The sequence below is a fragment of the Cricetulus griseus genome, chromosome 2 (assembly GCF_003668045.3).
Source record: "Cricetulus griseus strain 17A/GY chromosome 2, alternate assembly CriGri-PICRH-1.0, whole genome shotgun sequence".
In the NCBI taxonomy this organism is placed as follows: domain Eukaryota; kingdom Metazoa; phylum Chordata; class Mammalia; order Rodentia; family Cricetidae; genus Cricetulus; species Cricetulus griseus.
This window is the reverse complement of record NC_048595.1, coordinates 148,730,245-148,749,211: the sequence shown is the minus strand read 5'-3', so window position 1 is coordinate 148,749,211 and position 18,967 is coordinate 148,730,245. Positions and strand designations below refer to the sequence as shown.

The 18,967-nt window shown below is 38.8% G+C and overlaps 1 protein-coding gene across 4 annotated transcripts in view; it reads left to right on the top strand.

The window, feature by feature from the left end:
- Window positions 1-18,967, top strand: part of CUNH8orf34 (chromosome unknown C8orf34 homolog) — a 392,051-nt gene that overhangs the window by 238,067 nt on the left and 135,017 nt on the right. For 2 of the 4 annotated variants that reach the window (XM_035440010.1, XM_035440008.1), the window contains exon 8: window positions 12,297-12,423. In XM_035440010.1, the coding sequence (XP_035295901.1) occupies window positions 12,297-12,423 (127 nt within the window). Of the gene's footprint in view, window positions 1-12,296; window positions 12,433-18,967 lie in introns of all 4 variants that reach the window. The other 2 variants (XM_035440009.1, XM_027398842.2) reach the window with 1 other exon arrangement.

Below are 18,967 nucleotides of genomic sequence, written 5' to 3'. Positions count from 1 at the left end.
TAGTGAAGTCCTGTATTTCACATGACTATGATCAGGGTGTCAGGTCAGGCATAGAAGTAACCTCTGCCCCAAGGTCACATGATTCTCTGTAAAATTCAGTATCTCAAAATTTCTTGGACTCCAGGACTGAGTTCCTATCTGTTTTCATCTATTGCTTAAAATATAGCAGATACTCAACAAATTGTTATTTTACTTTAAAAATTTGACTTTGAATAATTGCATTTTATGCATGGAGTTAACTAAACATACATTTATTTAACACAGAAGGTAAGTAGTATGATAATTTATGCAACACAAATTTAAGAAACCTTTCTTGAACTTTCTTGACTCTATACAAAGTTGAGCCTATCTGCAGGCCAGACAAATAATTTCTATTCTTATTTCTCCAGTAACTCTTGCTTTGGGAAAACCTAACAGACTCTCTAAGGGATTTTACCTATAATATGCATCATCAATAAAGTAGAGCTAATTGTGGCAAGCAAATCATAGTGTTTGGATGATTACTTTTTTGTGCATTTGATATATAACCAGCAAGTACTAATATTCTAGGGACAGTTCTAGAAAATAAGAACAAAGCAGTGACTGTGAGACACTTACTGCAAGTCGATTAGTGAACAGTCCAAACAATGAGCAGTGATTGTGTAATATGATCCCAGAAGATGATGTATATTACATAGGTAAAGATAAAGCTAGAGAAATAGAGGATTCTGTCTTAGAATCCTCAAAGGCACTCCCTATTAAAATGCAGGAGTGAAGAATCCTCAAAGGCACTCCCTAATAAAATGCAGGAGTAAACAAAGTTTCAATGAAAGGAGAACATATAGAGTGGACTATCTGGGGGTGGGGGAATTTTCTAGGGTAAGAGCAGAGAAAGTGTGGACTTGAGGATATTAAGACTCTTTAGTTGGTATAGAAGGGGCTAGGCTATTTTATAAAGACAGTGTGTTATGCAATCAATTGGTAGTCATTTTATACTTTGACTTATATTTATAACAAAATATTCAATTTTAAGAAACTAAAAAATGTATAATGTAACATTATACAGATTAAGCTGGATATATATATTGCATGTAACAACAATTAATGATTAAGGAAGCCAAAAATTTGAAAGACAGCAAGGAGGTCTTGGAAAGAGAAAAGAGAAGGAAGGGTTGTTTTAATTATGTTATAATCTCAAAAAATGTAAAAGATAATAAGAAATTATATCTACTTGAGGAAGTGAGATGATACCCACAGGTAACACCATGACTTATCACATCTTATTACGATACAGTTCCATGGAGGCAGCTAGCCAAGAAAATGGAATAAAATTGGAAATGGTCTTGGAAAATTTCATTTTGGGTGACAACACTCTGTGGCTTGAAGTGTAAAGTATGAGAACAGCACATGGATTCCAAGAAAGCATCACAAAATGCAAAATGGCTTTACAATGCGTCAGACATTGTGACAGCATGTTGAGTCATGTGGCTTGCTTTTCAGTGATGGGGAAGGTATCACTTCCCCATCACTTTTCACAGCTTTTCACCTGTGGCACACCACCAGGGAGTGTGACTTGGCAAACACAGCCAAAAGACATCAGCAGCAATTTTAGGATATGGCTAACCATGATCTTTTATATTTTTCTCCAAATCTGATTCTTTTTTATTTGTCTCCAATAAATCAGTACCTGAGAAAAATAAAAGGAGTTTGATTTTAAGGGAAGGCTATGGCACTTAGACATTTAGCGTTATTTTTAGATTAGTCACATTGGATTTAAGTCACCAAAAATGTCCCTTGCATAATATACTTTTTCACCATTTTCTATGGACACTTAATTAACTTTTGCTTTATTGAAAGTATTCCATGAAGGGCTGAAAATCTCAGGAGCAATAACACAAAGCTCTGATATATTTTTCCAGATATTAGATTAAAGCATTCAAAAGGAGGTCATGTTTTTTTTTAAAAAAAATGAAGATGAAATAGAGGAGAAATGTAGTCATAAATAAGCAGGATGATGGTTAAAACAAAAGGCACACACACCATCAAGAGTTTGATGGCAAAAGCCAAAGCGTAAGAAAATTTATATTTAAATTACCCATTTAAATCTCACTGCACTTTAAATTAATGAAAACACATGACATTAAGTCCTGACTTTATACGCACTAGTAGATTTGTATTTGCATTTGATGTCTTCTTTCTTCAGGTAGAGTCAATACCACTACAGACAATCTCAGATCATCCCAACAAAACTTAGCTGACAAGTTCTGGATTGCAGTGGTTAGTGTATGAATTTATACTCTTCCCAATTTAGTGACTTGAGATAGCATATTATAGCATATTATAGAACCCAATGCAGAAATAGTCATCAAAATGAGCCAAATTACCAGGATAGCCAAGGCAACATTAAGAAACCTTGTCACAATAAAACAAAACAAAGAATAAAAATAAGCCAAATTAATATCTGGACCAAAATATATCAAGAAATATGGTACAAGGTAAAATTATTTGTCTATGGTCCATGTTCATCAGCAATCAACAAATTAATAGAATATACCTAGAAAATTCCCAACTTAGGAAATGTATTTGTTATTTTCATGTCACTGTAACAAAATACTTGATAGAACCAGCTTAATAGGGATAGATTTATATTAGCTTACAGTGTCAGAGGATTCAGCCCATCACAGCAGGGGAGGAACAGTTTGTGCCTCAGCAGGCTATAAGGCAAGAAATGGAGAATGGCTGGACTCTACTTGGTTTTTCCTCTTTCCTCTTTCATCCCATCTGAGACTCCAGCTCATGTGCTTATGATATTTATATTTACAGCAGCTCTTTTCCTATCAGTCAATAATTTCTAGAAATGTCCCTGAAACACACAGATGTATCTTACCATTTCCTATGGATTTTAAGCTTCAATTGCTTTGACATGCAGATTACCTCTGAAAGTCCACTGCTTGTCAATTTGACACCAAACACATTGCTGTAAATGATAGCATTCTATTTCTGGCACCTTAAAAGTCTCAAACCCATCTCCTAATGTAAAATGCATTTACTCTGTCTTCAAGATCCTTAGTCTTAACAGTTTTAACATTCTTCAACCATCTAAGTTCAGAGTCCCTGAGACTCAAGGCAAGCTATTAGCTGTGAGATTCTGTAAACTACCCTCCCCCAATACACATTAAATATCATCAGCAAGTTGTATACTTGCAGTATAGTGTCATAGTGTAAATCAATCCCACTATAAATAGGAGGAATAGGAAAATAGAAATGATTAGACGAAAGCAACACAAGAATCGAACAGACAAATATTAGATACTGTAGCTCCATGCTGGGCATCTGGATCATAAATTCTGATGTGTAGTTCAATGTGATTAAGTCCTACCCCTATGGCCTTGCTGTATGCAGGCCCTATGTGTTTGTCTTGGCTGTAGCTTTCCTTAGTAGAAATTCCTCATTCTTCTTGTCTCCCATGTCCTAAAGTTTCCACTATGCCTTGGGCTTTAGCCTCATGGCTTCACACAATAAATCCTTTCAGTCATGCTGTGTATATGGTTTGGCTTACGAAGTCATTAAATTTTGTATGAGGACTTCATGATCCTTGCACTCTTCACACTTTCAAAATCAGTGCCACATGAATAATGCCAGGTTACCACTAGTTTTGAGCATTATCAGATCATGGCCAAAGTGGCCACTAAGTGCTAGTGTGACTAAACATTGGAAAAGCCTACGTAAGCAGGGTGTCGTGTAATTCTAACTTATCAAGGGAAAGCATTTCAAGTGCATATTCTGGTTTATACTCTGATTATATCCTGTGACTGATGGGGTCTCTCTGTCCAATTTCTTATTTTCCTGGTGATAAGTATTCACATTCTATGTAATGGTGTTAGTCTCTTTAATGACTAACCCTCCTTTTCCACAACTTTCAAGTAGCTCATTTTCTGCAGAGATAATGTACTCAACAAATCTTTCTTCTCTGATTTTTGCTTTCATTTCTCACCACAAACCTTACATGAAGCAGCAAGCAATAACGATGCCAAAGTCTGAATTCTGTACTGTCTTGCATTTCCTTTGCCAGATTAGTTAGTCCAACAAATTTAGGCTAAGTCTCCCACAGGTCTTTTAGACACTAACAAATATTAAGATTATTATTTCTTTTTAAATTTCTTTTTGCTGAAATGTAACTTGAACAGCTTCAAGTCCAGTTATAGACATAACCTTTATTACCCACACCCTTGAAACCTCATGACATCAGTCTTTACTGTTCATTTTCATGTTGCCATCCTAGATTTTTAATCTTCCACCAGAACTTTCCTCTAAGTTGCATTTATAGTTAAGCTTTAAGCTGCCAATTTTTTCAATTATTTTCAATAATGTTGCAAGCTATATTCAAAGTCTTGCCTTAAGTACCACATACACAGGCTTAGTAGCAGCAATGGCACCACTTCTCTGATACAAAATTTTCTGTATTAGTTATGCTTGCATCACTGTGACAAAATGCCTGGCAGGAGAGAAGAAACTTAAAGGAATAAAAATTCATATTTGCTAGTGGTTTTAGAGAATTCTGTCCATTGTAGCAAAGGAATATGGCAAAAATGATTCCATTCACATCTTGGTGTGCCAGGAAACAAAAGCCATGGCTGCAATTGCCCCTGAGAAATAAAGTAGACATGGGGAATGCCAGCACTCTGTTCATGTTTTCCTTTTCCCCATTTTCCCCCAGGTCCTCAGAAGGTAAGACTGGGCCTCTCATTTGCAGAATAAGTCTTTTTCCATTTAGTTGATCTTCTTAGGATGTATTCTCACAGACATACCCAGAGGTGTTCCTCTCTCGGGTTTCTTAGCTGATTGTAAATTCAGTCATTTGTATCTGGTACCTATCATGGCTGAAATAATATTTTTAACAAAATAACAGTTCCTGATAGTACCAGTGATCACTTCATAGTCACCTCATAGAAATGAAAGGTACTTCTGAAAACAGAGACTATTGAAGGATATTCCTTGTATGACCCATTTAGCTAGAGAAAACATCCTAAGGAAATTAAAACTGGCAAACACATTTTAACTAAAATAGTAAGTTTTTTGCAATATTTTTACAAGAATTTCATTTTTTAAATTACAATACATTTTAACCACTGTGTTATAAAGATTTGATAATTCATATAATCCTTGTCTCGTTTATTGTGGTGATTTGATTGAAAATTGCTCCCGTAAGTTTATACATTTGAATGCTTGCTTCCCAGTTGGGAGATGTTTGGAAAGAATTCAGAGTTGTGGCCTTGTTGGAGGAGGTGTGTCACTAGGGGCTGGTTTTAAGGTTTAATAATCAGCCATTTTCAAGTTAGCTATCTCTGTCATATTGTTTTTGTGTCTCAAGATATAAGTTCTCAGCCACTTTGCCAGTGCTATGTCTGCCTGTCTGCTACCATAATTGCACCCTGATGGTCATGGGCTCAGCCTCTGAAACTGTAAAGCTCCATTAAGTGCTTTCTTCTCTAAGTGCAATACATTTTATCCACTGTCTTATGAAGATTTGATAATTTACATAATTCTTTTATTTTTATGATCTGATCTATCCACATGAACGCCTATCGTCCTCCCCTTACTTGTGTTTGGACTTTGGATATTTTGCCTAATGTCCCTCACTCTCTGTTTTTTCTAAGTGAACACTTTCCTCCTAAGTCTTTTGCAACAGACCCTCTCCACTCTATATGAGTCTGGTCCCTGATACCTCTTAGCTGCTCTTGTCTTTAAAATTTTGTGTTTGTTATGACATGTCATGACATGAATGTGGGCTATACCTCAGTTTTCCATTATAAAAGTCCAGCTTGTTCATGTAACCTACACTGAACTAAATTCACATACTAGGATTCTTATAAAGGAGAAGTTTACACAGTTCATAAAATCATTGGTCAAATTTTCAGAAACTAACCAATATTTCAGGAGGCACAAGCCAGTCCTTTGGTGTATACAAAATAATCTCTTGAACTTGTAGTTGCTGAAAGTGAAGAGAAATAATAGTGTGTTCTGATACAAGAACCCTGCTTTGAACAGTGTTTGGGTTTGATTTGTTTCAAGAACTAGCATTTTCTTCCTGGTTAGAAGAAGAAAACTATTCCCAGATGTTTTACTTGTTCTGACTAAATGAAGGAACTTCACAATTTATGTAACAGTCAGGTCAATTAACCTAAGACTTGTGATTCGATTACAGTCTAAGCAAAAATAGTCCAGTATACACAACCTCATTAAAAATAGGTTGTCCTGTAGATTGTTCCATTCATAGCAATCATATGAGGACTGCTCGATAGAAAGAGTATATCAGTATACTCTTGCACTTTCCAGTTAACAGCAGAAACTGAACATGCACAAATTTAAATCAATGTAAACATTTCCTTTATCTTATAAGTTTAATCTTTTTCTTTTGTTTATTGATTCATTGGCCAAGGAAACTAAATATTCTTTAATCGACTTCTTCTTATAACATTAAAATGGAAAAAGCCCAATACAGCCTTTAAATTCCACAAAACTTATCTCCCAAATAAAATTCTACTTTATATTTGTTAAGCTACTAGATTAGTCTGAAACTTGAGACTTGTAATTTCTGTTCACTACCAATTTGTCCTAATGATTTATGGATTTTATTATTTTTATAAACTCCTTTTTTTGTGAAATTGATGCACAGACAAAAATGCTGAAGTCATATTTCAGGTATATCTATGAAAATGGAGAAGCTTTGGCTGCTCACAGGGCCTCCCTATTGTCATCCAGTCATTTCCCCATCTGTCTATTCCACTGTATGCAAGCGAGTTGACTTATGTTGCATTCTCTTTTCTTTCTTTCCCTTTTTTGAACTGTAACTGTCTCACAAAACCAAAAGTATTTCATACATATTTCACTTGATCTTGTCTAATTTCTGGTGTTTTCTTAACATTTGTTTTATTTTTAATAATTTACTCAGAATGTGTAACATCTGTTCAAAACATTTGACCAAATCAATTTTATTGATATGAATCAACAAACCAATTGCAGTGCAGGAAAAACCACCATGTAATTCTTCAACTCATCAATGAATCACTGTGAAGAGACTTACACTTGAAAGGCTTTTAATTTTTCTATAAAGTTCCTTGAAACAGATGTGAAAATTCACTCATCTCCCACAGTGTCTAGTTTAAACAGCTGTAATTATTTCATGGATTACACTTGAATGAAATGAAAGTCCTGGGATTATTTTATCTATGCAGCTGCTATTTTCTGACATCAAAACACCATTTTGCTTGATTAGTTCTTGGTTATTTGCCAGTTAATAAAGATGAAATGCCTGTGCCCTGAGTGGTAAATTAGTCCATTCTTCTCAGCAGTGTTCTCGGGACTCAAAAGATAGGCCATAGTTTTATAAGGTATGTTTAAACATGAATTCCTCCATTGGGCTTTCTGTTGGGGGAAGAGGGCTAATGCCCTCTCAAAAGTTTAAAATACAGTATTCATATGACATGCTTATCTTTTCTCATGGTGAAAGTTAGGTGAAAGGAATATTGATGCTTGAGTTAACCTAGGGATGTGAACTGTGAGGTCTCCCCACCCAGTTGGTGTAGAGCTCCATTCTGAACCATGAACCCCACTCTCTCTGGGATCATCTTGGTGGGTATCTGGCAGGCAGGATGTTTGAAGCCACAGGCATTACCTTTCCAGTCTCCCTGAGATGTGAGAACGTGGAGGAACTCATTGAGATTTCACATTCAGTCATTCAGTTAGTCTTCACGTTTTGTTGGACTGCCTCTGCTTTATAATATGCTTCTTTCTCTTTTAGATGCTTTTCCCCTCTTTCAGGCCTCAGATAACACACTGATGACCCAGGCTTTGTGATGACTAACTCTATGTTTTATATTTAAATTACCATGCTTAAGAGATCAATAAAACAAAAACACCACTAACCTATAAACCCTACTTTCCCAAGGACCAATAACTTCCTGGAATGCTGGGCGCTGTTGTTCATATAAGATAGCAAGCCACATGTTTTCACTTCTGTAAACAAGCTTGGTTACCCAACTGCACAGGATGTAGGCAAGAGGTGCATAGATAGGAAGTATGTCAAGAGGTATGCTTTACCTCTGATTGGACTAAGGTGGGTTGTATGAAGGTGGGAAGTCTGTATGTAGTCTTGAGGCTTTTGCCTTTATAAAGCCCTGACTACCATGATTCACTACCATATTCTGAGCATGGGTCTCTGGTGTGGACCTGACCAGTATTCATGGTCCTGGCCAGTATTTAATAAAACATGCTTCAAATTTGGCTTAAAAATTGTGGTAGTAGTCTTATTCTTGCCCGGTGGAATTATCAGCTTCTTCCCTCTTTAGTTCCCTGGGTTGTTGTTTTGTTTTTTGTTTTTTTTTTCCTTTTGTATGAGCATATTTTATTTCTTGCGTCAATAGATAAGTGCAGTAAAAATATTCCTTCAAAAACCAGTTTCCAGGAGCCAATACATGTAAGGATAAGTTTTCAAATAATTAGTTAATTAACAAATTATTAAAATCAAGGAAGCAACTTTTCTTACAAGGGAAGTTGAAATCTCTTCTTGGGCTTCTTAGTCCCATTAATGAAAGAATTTAAGAATTGATTCAAATGGAAGCTAAAAGGCATTTTTTATTAGCATTTAAGACACCTCCCTAGCCCACCTCACTCTTCATCATGGCAGGCAAGGTGTCACTCTTAACAGCTGCCAAGAGAAGAATGAAGGAGAAGTGGGAGGAAGGTAGGTCCTTTAAGCCAGCATGGAGGCTAGACACCTGGCAGACAAGCAGCCACCATTAGGAAGGAGCAAAGAGAAAGGGCAAGGGGGCCCAAGAACCAGAAAAGGCAAAGGTTCCAGCCAGCATCTAAGGGAAGAAGCTGAAGATACAAAAGAAGTTATTTCTTGCTGGTCAGGCCTCGTAAAGGATGGCCTAACCTTATGGTGGCTCACAGGGAATGCACTGGGCTGCAGATGGGTGAGGGGTGTGGATTTGGGGGAAAGCACAGTGTTTCATTAAGGGAGATGACTCTGCCTATCTCTTTAGTACAACATGTGATGGAAATAGGAGCAAAAGGAGGGAACCATCTTTATTAGGCAAATCCTGAATATTTGGGCCAGTTGCTAAGGAGGTTGAAGATCAGCCCTAATATGCCATGAGTGTTTTAGCCATTATCCATTTGCACATTGTCATCCAGTCTCCTCCTCTGAAAGCTTCCTGCCTTGGAGAAGTTTGATTAAAACCTAGGGTTCCAGGTATTCACTGTTGAGTGACTGTACATTTACTTTTAGACTTAATTATATGCTAATATAATTTAACAACATTTTGTTGTATTGTCTCTGTGATCATGCAATAAAAGATTGGTCATGTAGCAGCATTGGACATGGATGCCAATGCCCAAGGCCAAATACAATGGTACGATTAAGATGCATCAGAACCAAGAATAGCTTTCCATTCCAGACTGAATGACCAACCTCAGAGCTAAAAGGACCAAACCTAGGACACACCATAGTTTTTATCTTAGGACACAAGAGGCTTTTCTGCCTTATCTGCTTCATTGTGCCCAGTGCAGAAAGATACCCAAACTGTCACCATAACTTCACTGTGACTAATACACAAGAAGCTAGAACAACACAGTTACCAATTTATTAGATTTGCCAACAAGTTGAGACACAATCTAAGTTTGATCTCAAAGAACTACATGGTGGAAGGAAACAAAGGAGGTAAATGACTTCTGTAAGTTGTTCTTTAACCTACAGAGTGTGTGGGTGCACTTGCATATGCACGTGTGTCTGTGTGTATGTGTGTGTGTGTGTGTGTGTGTGTGAGAGAGAGAGAGAGAGAGAGAGAGAGAGAGAGGGAGAGAGAGAGAGAGAGAGAGAGAGAGAGAGAGAGAGAGAGAAATGTAATACAATTAATCAAAAACAAAAAGGAAACTAATGTGGGATGTCTTTCTGTATCCTTTCATTGGAGCATTGGTCACCCTACCAGGGGCCATTTCCCTAAAGAAAACTGACTTCCTCCCCTAGAAGCCATCAGCTATAGATGGCTCCTTAGCTAGGTGGGGGAGTTCATGTGTCCATCATGCAAACCTTCTGTAACATTGACTGAGACTGACTTGTTATTGTGGAGGCACAATGCACTAGTACACAAAGCAGCCATAGCTACTGTGACTCCATTGGTACAGTGACCCTGCCATGTCCACAGGACAATGTTTTATCACAGTCCCCTCTTTAGTGCTGTTCTAGAGCCTTTTGGAGAGGCTGTATGGTAGAGTTGTCACCCTTATGATGCACACTCCACAGATACTTACTACCTACACTTGGGCTAGTTATGCATATCAACCGCTGTCCACTGCATGAGGAAACTCTGTGAGGGGATAGAAGTTGGGGGAGCTGCACTCATCTAAGCCTATAGAGTTCTGTATTTACAAAGCAGTTTGATGCTATGACCTTTTCATACTTGGCTTACTTTGTGGTACTGGTTGTAAAGTACATCCTTTCAACAATATAATTTCAAAAGCCTTAAACTTACTCTTGTTGCTATCAAGACACTAGAGCATGTTCACTGTAAGTGAGGATGCAGTGAACCCACTGAACTAGACCACTCCATGGGTAGAAAGACTTATTGGTGATCAAATTGCCAAAGCTGTCTCTTAGGCTCAGAGAGGGGGAAGAAACAAAATGGCAGGGAAACAAGTAGATTTCATAGGACAGTCAGCAGGTGGGGGTCTGTGGGCTGATACAGGCTGTCCAGTTTGACTGGGAATGAGGCAATTAGATGTTCTTGCCAAGCAGTTGACCTTTGCAGGTGGATTAAGGATGGTTCCTGGAGGGCTAAGGTGGGTTTCTTTACAAGATCTGCTTTCCTGGCAAGCAGAACCCACCCTGCCGGAGATACCCTAGTAGCTGAATTTAGCCCTCTGTTTACTTGGTCAGAGTCCTTATGTTGAGAACATTGTCACCAATACAGCTATTTTGAATGTCTGCTTTGGACATACCATTTGTCTGTCTCACTTAATAAACCTGATGTGGCTTCATACTATCTGACCCTGATTCTTTAGTATAGGCAAAATCTGTTTTTAACTTGTTATGCCTGGTCCACAAGACCCCCAGAGTGACTACCACTCGGGCCCACTCACCTAATCCAAGTGCAAGGTTTCTTTATTGAGTTCAAGACTAGGCAGGGACCTTGTCCCACAGACTGCCTCGTAAGCAAGGGGTTTGTAACGACTAAAACCACAGGATAGAGTAAGGGATACAGGTTCAAAGCCAATTGGTTGGGGTGTCTAAAGGAACTTGGGGAATTTCCATAGGTTAATCTTTGGCACAACATGTGCCCAAAAAGTAGTTTTGCAACTCTGTTGACTAATCCAGGTATCTGCTCTTCCTGCCAGGATCAGGGCCAGTGTGGTTATCTATTCTTTCTGAAGCTCTGCTTTTCCTGGTGTTAGATCCCCGGAAAACTCAGGTATCCCGGGTCCCAGGCCACGTTCTCGGTCACCCCAATCATCAGGCGGATTCGAGAGCTTGCTGCAAACTGCATGAGGCTTTATTGTAATTTAACGAGCTAACCCCATGCTAGCTCGGGTCTTTCACCCACCCGCCATGGTGGATGGCTAGCAAAAGACGGCTGCTAGGGCCTCCCAAGAGATCTTATAGGACAGCGTAAGGGGAGTGTCTAGGGGTACGCACAGGCTCACGATTGGTGTGCCTCCAGGCTTGGAGGGCTTGCCCTGTGTTGATTGGTCAACTGGTTGTTATGGCCCATAGGCCCTCCCAGGGTGGTTGCTATACTTTGTGCGTCATTGCTGTGTGCTTGTCCGTAAAGCACACCCAGAGTCATAAAGCATAGCGCCACCAGCTAACTTCTGATTGGTTCCTTGTCACAAGGCAGGCATCTGACTTTCTAGTATCTAGGACAAGGTCATAGAACCATGTGTTCGGCCGTTATGGCTGCCAAAAGGGAAGCTGGTCCCTTCACTGGAACTGACTGAGTGATGTGAGCCAGCTGCACAGAATATGGGGTGGAGTTCCCGTGTTCTGTTTCTGGCCTTCTTTTCTAAAATGGCCCTAGTTTTGGTCTCTCATTCTGAGTGGACAAGCCCCTCAGAATGCAGGTGGAGGTGTCAGGCTGTGTAGTTGCCTTTGATACAACTACATCTAGAAAAAATATGGACAATATAATTATACATGAGTTGTTCTTTTTCATAGAAAATACAAAATACCAGTAATTTACTAGTAGGTGCTGTAAAACATGTTATTTCTCTGTTTAATCCAACTGGATTTAATTCTCTCTGTTGTTGTGTTTTTACAGAAGATCTAGATGACTTAAGAATGGAGGGCGTAACCACCCTGGTACCTTCTGGGAGCAAATTTAACCAAGGTCGTCCTACTCACCCTGCGGAGCCACAGGCCAAAGTCACACTGAACATCTGCTCAAGGTGTGCCAGGTAAAACACATAGTTGGTGTGTGGTATACAGAATCATGATCTCCAATTTTTTTAAATCTAAGATTTTGATGCGAAGAGTGCAGTCTGTGCTATGAGCATGTTTTCATCCTAATTACCTTTGTTCTGACACAGGCTAAGGGGTTAGTTTTGCATTTTATCTCTGGACCCAAGGTCAGGCTGACCAACAGTGAATTAAAGAGCTTAGATGGTCTTTACTTCACAGCCTGAGACTGTGTTGAGTCTTTTAGTCTCTGCATTGCATTCTTTGTGTGCTCCTAATTTCTCTTTCAAGAGAAGACTCAAGGGGGTTTCAATACCCAGAACCACTGTAATGGTGGAAGCTTCACTCCAGACCCTGGCATTCATATATCGAAGGAGTCTGGGATGTTATGGTGGAAGCTTCACAGAAGCCCCCTCTCCCCTAGCTCCCTCCAATCCCTGCTGCATCTCAGAAAGCCGGCCAAATGATGACCCCTCCCGCAGAGATGCTCAGGACCCCTCCCACAGGGTATTTAAACTGCCCCCTACCAGAAATAGACTCATGGTTTTCCAGTCTCTCTTTCCTGTCTCCTCTCCGAGGGGGGGGGGGGTGAGGCTGGAAGGCTGTCCAGGAGCATTGCATCCATTAAATGTGGCCTCTTTATAATTCAGTTTGATTTGGTCTGATTTGAATTGCTACATCAGCAGGCAGAGAAGCTTATCAGGGTATAGAAACTTTTCAGCCACCTTGGAAGCACCTGCCTAAAAAGTGTTTGTTCAGGTAGAGCTCAAGTTCTGGTATAATTGGCCATTGGGCCTGGTCCTCATCCTGCTCACCTCCTGGTAAGAATTTAATCAGTTTGAGGCTTCCAGGTTTGTGTAACTGGAAGCAATCTTTGCTTACACTACATGTGGCCCAAGAAGCAGCTTGGTTACTGCCAAGTCAGCTCTGGGCTAGAAGCAACTGGCCAAATAGCACCAATTCATTCTTTTGTAGGAACTAAATCTCATTTGCAAAGGCTTTTAAGTCTGTTTAAATGATAAAACAAGCCTCCTAACCCTTATGTAAATGGTTCAGATTAGCAAGCACAATGTAGTAGCTGGCCAACTTTATCTCTCTTCTTTATGTCTGGCTGCTCTATTGTGCTCTTTGAGAGGGGATTAGTGGCTGGGAAATAAGGAAGGGGGTAAGGGTAGGAAAATCAAATGGGATTTTTGTAGCTTTTCCTCTTTGGCTTTACTCCTTTGGAATTTTTATTTTAATTGTCACTGGCTTAGAAAACTTAAAGGAAAACATTCAGAAAATCAAGGAAAATTGAAGATATTAAGAGAAACACTAAAGCGCAGTGAAAACGTAAGTGGGAACATCCCACTGGCTTTATATTTTTATTAGGACTCTCAAGAAAACTATTAATTTTGTTTGTCTGTTTGTTTTGTTCTTGTTTTTTGAGATAGGGCTAGGCTGTCCTGGCACTCACTCTGTAAACTAGGTTGGTCTCAGACTATCCTGTAAGTATAGGTCATCTTAGAGAAGAGAGTTCTTTGGCTTTTTGTCTTAAACTTTATGTTTTGTTTGTATAAGTTTAACTTGACTGAATCGGGTTGATGCTTGGTGTTTCATAACATTTATAGACGTGTTGGATCAAGACACGTGTTTTTCTCAGAAAAAAATGCCTGTCAAAATATCTTGCTAAACTATTAAAGATCAAGTTGAGAAAAGACTAAGCACATGCTTAACTCCACCTTCAAAGTGAGGGTTGATTGCAATCACAAACGACCTGTGTTTAAAGAGAATCCATAACTGAATTTATTCAAGAAATACTCAACCAAGTAATAATTTGGTTATTGATGTGCCAGGAACAGAATGTAGATGGAGGTACTTACAAGGCTAGAATCAATACAAAAGTTTTAATAAAGGACATATGCTGTATGAGTGACAGGAACACAGAAGGTGAATTCTCAGAGAGAACCACCTCCTGAGAAGAAATGGAGGGTATATTATAATAGTTAGGGACTTATTTGGTCTTACCTCTGGAGTAATCTAGTCAGGTCCTCTGTGGGAGGGTAAGAAGCAGACATCTCACTGTCTTCTTAGATAGTAAATTTGTTCATTGAGGGCTCAGCTCCATGGGTAAATGGGGATTCAGACTTAATTGTTTGAAAGAGGAAGAGGAAGGCAGGGTCATGAGACAGACATCTCAGGTGAGAATAATTTGAGGATGGGGTATACCAGGATCCAAGACATTCAGTGGCCTCCAAAGTCACCCCAGGGCAATGTCACAGAATGAATTTTACAGACAAGGTAGGTTGAGTTTCAGAAAAAAATTTTGTTATAGGTGAGAACATAAGAGAAAGGGGGGCAGGCAGAAGGTGAATAATGGGTGTGACCTCCAAGAGAGGACTGCCATTGTTAGAAGTAAATATGAAGTTGCAAAGAAAGAGACCTCAACAAGGACAAACTTTACTTCCGATCAGAAACACAGGCTGCTCACCAAAGCAGAAGAGCAAACCATCAGAGCCTGGAAGTTTAGTCTGTTTTATTCTAATGCAGGTGATAACTGTGTCTTTCCTATTGGCTAGAGTCCCACCCCACAGTCTTTTATGATTGGTTAGTTTTAAAAGACAGCACAAATGAAATGAAGGAAAATTAAGACACATCAGTTCTAAGAATGTAGCAAGGACTTTGTGAAAATAAAAGTTTTACAAGGTGGGGGAGATAAAAAGATTTAAGTTCCTTCTTATAATAAAAACATTTACAGTGTAATGAAGCCTTTCTGTTTTACAGAAAAGATAACTGTTTAATTGTTTTTTATACCCCTAAAGGGTCCATCTAGTGGTTAATAAGGCTTTACCAGGTTGAGGCATGCAGGGATAGCCTGCTGGGTGCTGTTCCACCTAAAATATCTCCATGATCCTTTCTTCCGTGGTGTCTTACGTGGACTGGAGTTTTTGCACACTTCAGGGCCAGGGCAGCCTCTGATCACACACAGCTTCCAGGCTGCTGTGTTCAATTGTTACTACATGAAAGGTGGATAAAGATTGAAAACAAGAAGTCACAACACTAAGCAGTTCCCCTAAATGGTTTTAGGATTTCTGTCCTCTGTCCATGACAGAATTGTTCATAGAAACAAGGACATTTTCAATGTCTAGCCAACACAGAATTGGCTGTCAAGGGTGAGAGCAGACTGGCTTCTCTCTGTGGTTCCCACCCCACACACTCGGACCTGCTTCTTTCTCCTGTTCCCAGAAGCAGCACAAGTGGCTCTGTTAGGCTCCAAGCAGCCAGAGTTCAATTGCTACAGACTGAGATATTTCTGGCTTCTTGTGTGTCTCAATAGTTCTATTTTAGCATTCATACTATCCGTTATATGCTCTTGTAAGGACATCATACATGTCCTTCACTTATCTTCAGAAAATTCTGAATTAAAGAATAGTATTATCTCATTTTCATACATAAGGAAAATGAAGCACGAGTTGATTAAATAACTTGTTAAAAATAGTATTAGCCACTGGAGAAAGCTGTTAATTTTAGGTGCAAACTCCTATCTTAATGAACTTTCAAAGTGTTCTTTCAATTTTCAGCATAAACGTCATAGCATCCAGAGGCATGCTTGTCTTGACTGTATTATTTCCTCCCATTTCTTTTTTGTTTTTTTTGTTGATGTTGTTGTTCTGTTTTCTGTGTTTAAGACAGGGTTTCTCTATGTAACACTACTAGCTGTCCTGGAACTCGCTCGGTAGACCTTTTTTCTTTTTTTAAATTTTAACGAAAATAGACTTTCCCCCCCTCACATAAAATATCCTGATTACAGTTTCCCCTCCCTCTACTTCTCCCAGTCCCTCCATAACTCCCCTCCCACCTGGGTCCTCTTTCTTCCTTAGAAACAGGTTTCTAAGGAATAATAGTAAAATAATACAAAAAATAAAATTTAAAATTTAATAAGATAAAAACTAACAGATCTGAATTGAACAAAACATAGGAATAGAAGGCAAAGAACCCAAGAGAAAGTACAGGAATATGAGACCCACTCATTCAAACACTAAAGAATCCCATAAAGTTCACTAAACAGGATATATATATATATTTATATATATATATTATATATATTATATACATTATATATTATAATATATTATATATAATTATACATATAATTATATATAATACATATAATTATATATAATATATTAATATATAATGTATATTATATATATAAATATATATATAATATATATATATTTTTTATTATAAGAAGGAACTTAAATCTTTTTATCTCCCCCACCTTGTAAAACTTTTATATATATGGAGAGAGAGAGAGAGAGAGAGAGAGAGAGAGAGAGAAGAGAGAGAGAGAACCTGGTGAAGCCCTGTGCAGGGCCTATGCAAGCTGCTGCAGTTTCTGTGAATTTGAATTGGTTTTGCTTGGTTGATTCAGAGGGCCTTGTTTTCTTTATGTCCTCCATTCCCTCTGACTCATACAATCTTCTGCCTCCTCTACCATGAGTTTCCCTGAGCTCTTATGGAAGGAATTGGATGGTGACATCTCCTTTAGGACTGACTGTTCCAAAATCTCTCATTCTCTACAGAATATCTGGCCATGGGTCTCTATATTTGTTACCGTCTTCTGTAGGAGGAAGCTTCTCTGATGATGGCTGAGCAAGACTATTGCTACTTTTTCCATCTAGAACAATAACATTGTAGGTCCCTGGGCTATCTAGTCTCAGGTTTTTTGGTTACATAAACACTGACAGATAAAGGTTCCATCTTGTGGAGTAGGTCTTAATTAAGATATTACTTGGTTACTCAAACAAGCTTTGTGCTGTCATTTCCTAACAGGTAGAATAGCATTGTAATTCACAGGGTTTGTGGCTAGCTTGGTAGCATTCAGAATACCTTTCTTTATCAAAGACACTAGGGCAGAGTGGTGAAGGCTCTATGTGGGAACTAGCTCAACTTCCCCATGTTCAATGAGTTGTGTAGGTGTTGTCTTCAGCAATGGGACCTTGCTGTCAGTTTGTGGAAAGCAGCCTATAGTCTTGACAATAGCTTGAGTTGTTTGGGGATTCCCATGGTACCTCTTGAGCCAGCAAATCAATTAGATGTGACCCCGTCCCACTACTGGAACCTTCATTTGTTGACAAGATCCATTTGTTGATCAGAGTCCATTTGGGACTTTGTTTCTCCCATTATTTGGCAATTTCATTTACAGTACCTTAATATATGTATATATTTAGGAAGGGTCTACTCTATTAGATTTCCATAGCACCCCTCAAACAGCCCACAATTTTATTGATTCCCTGTGTGCCTCTCTCTTCTTCCCCCCAATTAATCCTCCCATTACAACCCCACTAAGCATCTGTAACTAACAATTATATTTCCATTTCCTAACAATATCTATCTGTCCCCCTAATCCCCCACTCTGTGACTAACTTCTGTGGTTCTACAGACTGTAGCTTGATCTTGATTGTCATTGACATAATAGCTAAGATCCACATATAAGCAAATGTATACCATATTTGTCTTCTTGTGTCTGGGCTACATGAATCAGGGTGATTTTTTTTCCCAGTTCCAAGCCTTTACCTGCAAATTTTTTTCATGATTTTTTTTAATAGCTGAGTAAGAACTCCATTGTTTAAATGTACCACATTTTCTTTATTCAATCTTCTGTTGAGGGACATCTAGGTTGTTGTCATTTGCTGGTTCTTATGAACACAACATCAATGAACAGAAAGAAGGAGGAGGGACAGAGACAGACAGACAGACAGACAGACAGACAGAGCACATGTGTGTGTGTGTGTGTGTGTGTGTGTGTGAGAGAGAGAGAGAGAGAGAGAGAGAGAGAGAGAGAGAGAGAGAGAGAGAGAGAGAGATGAGAGCCAGAATGTCTAGGTAAGCAGATTTAGGTTTTTGTCCAGTACATAGAAGGGATATGAAAAGAGGGAGAGGAAAAATCATGCCTCTAGACTTAGGAGTGAATATCTGTGAGCAGCTGGATTTGGAGAGGATTTATAATTACAATATGTTCATATCTTATTAAAGTGATAGCTTTCCTCCCATCTTTTTAAGATGTCTTCGTGCCTATCTTGTTTCCTGAAGCTTCTGCAATCAACAACTTTCCTGAGAAGTGCTTTCCTGTTTTGGTGATTGACAGAAGCATTTGGAGGCTCTTAAAAGAGGAGTCAATGGTGTGTCTTTGTAATCTTATAATCTTTGGAACAACTTAGAATGTCATGTCTACTACAGATGTGAGTTGTCACTCAGACCCATTTTTTTTTTTTGAAGTGAAAAAGTAAGGAACTGATGTGTTAAGAGATCAAAAAATGTAGAATGTATCTACAAAACCTTCTCCTGAGCAGTGGGCTTCAGCGAAGCTCTGGTACTCCACCTTTCCCCATTTTGTGTGGAACTGTGTCCTAATGTTGGGGGTAATTGTGATGCTTCCAGCTGTCTTCCTCATGGTATTGCAGATTCTAACTGAGGCAATTGCAATATCTTTCTTTTCTGAAATTAGCATGTTCTATGTTCTTAGGGACACAAGAGAGGGTTACAGAGCTG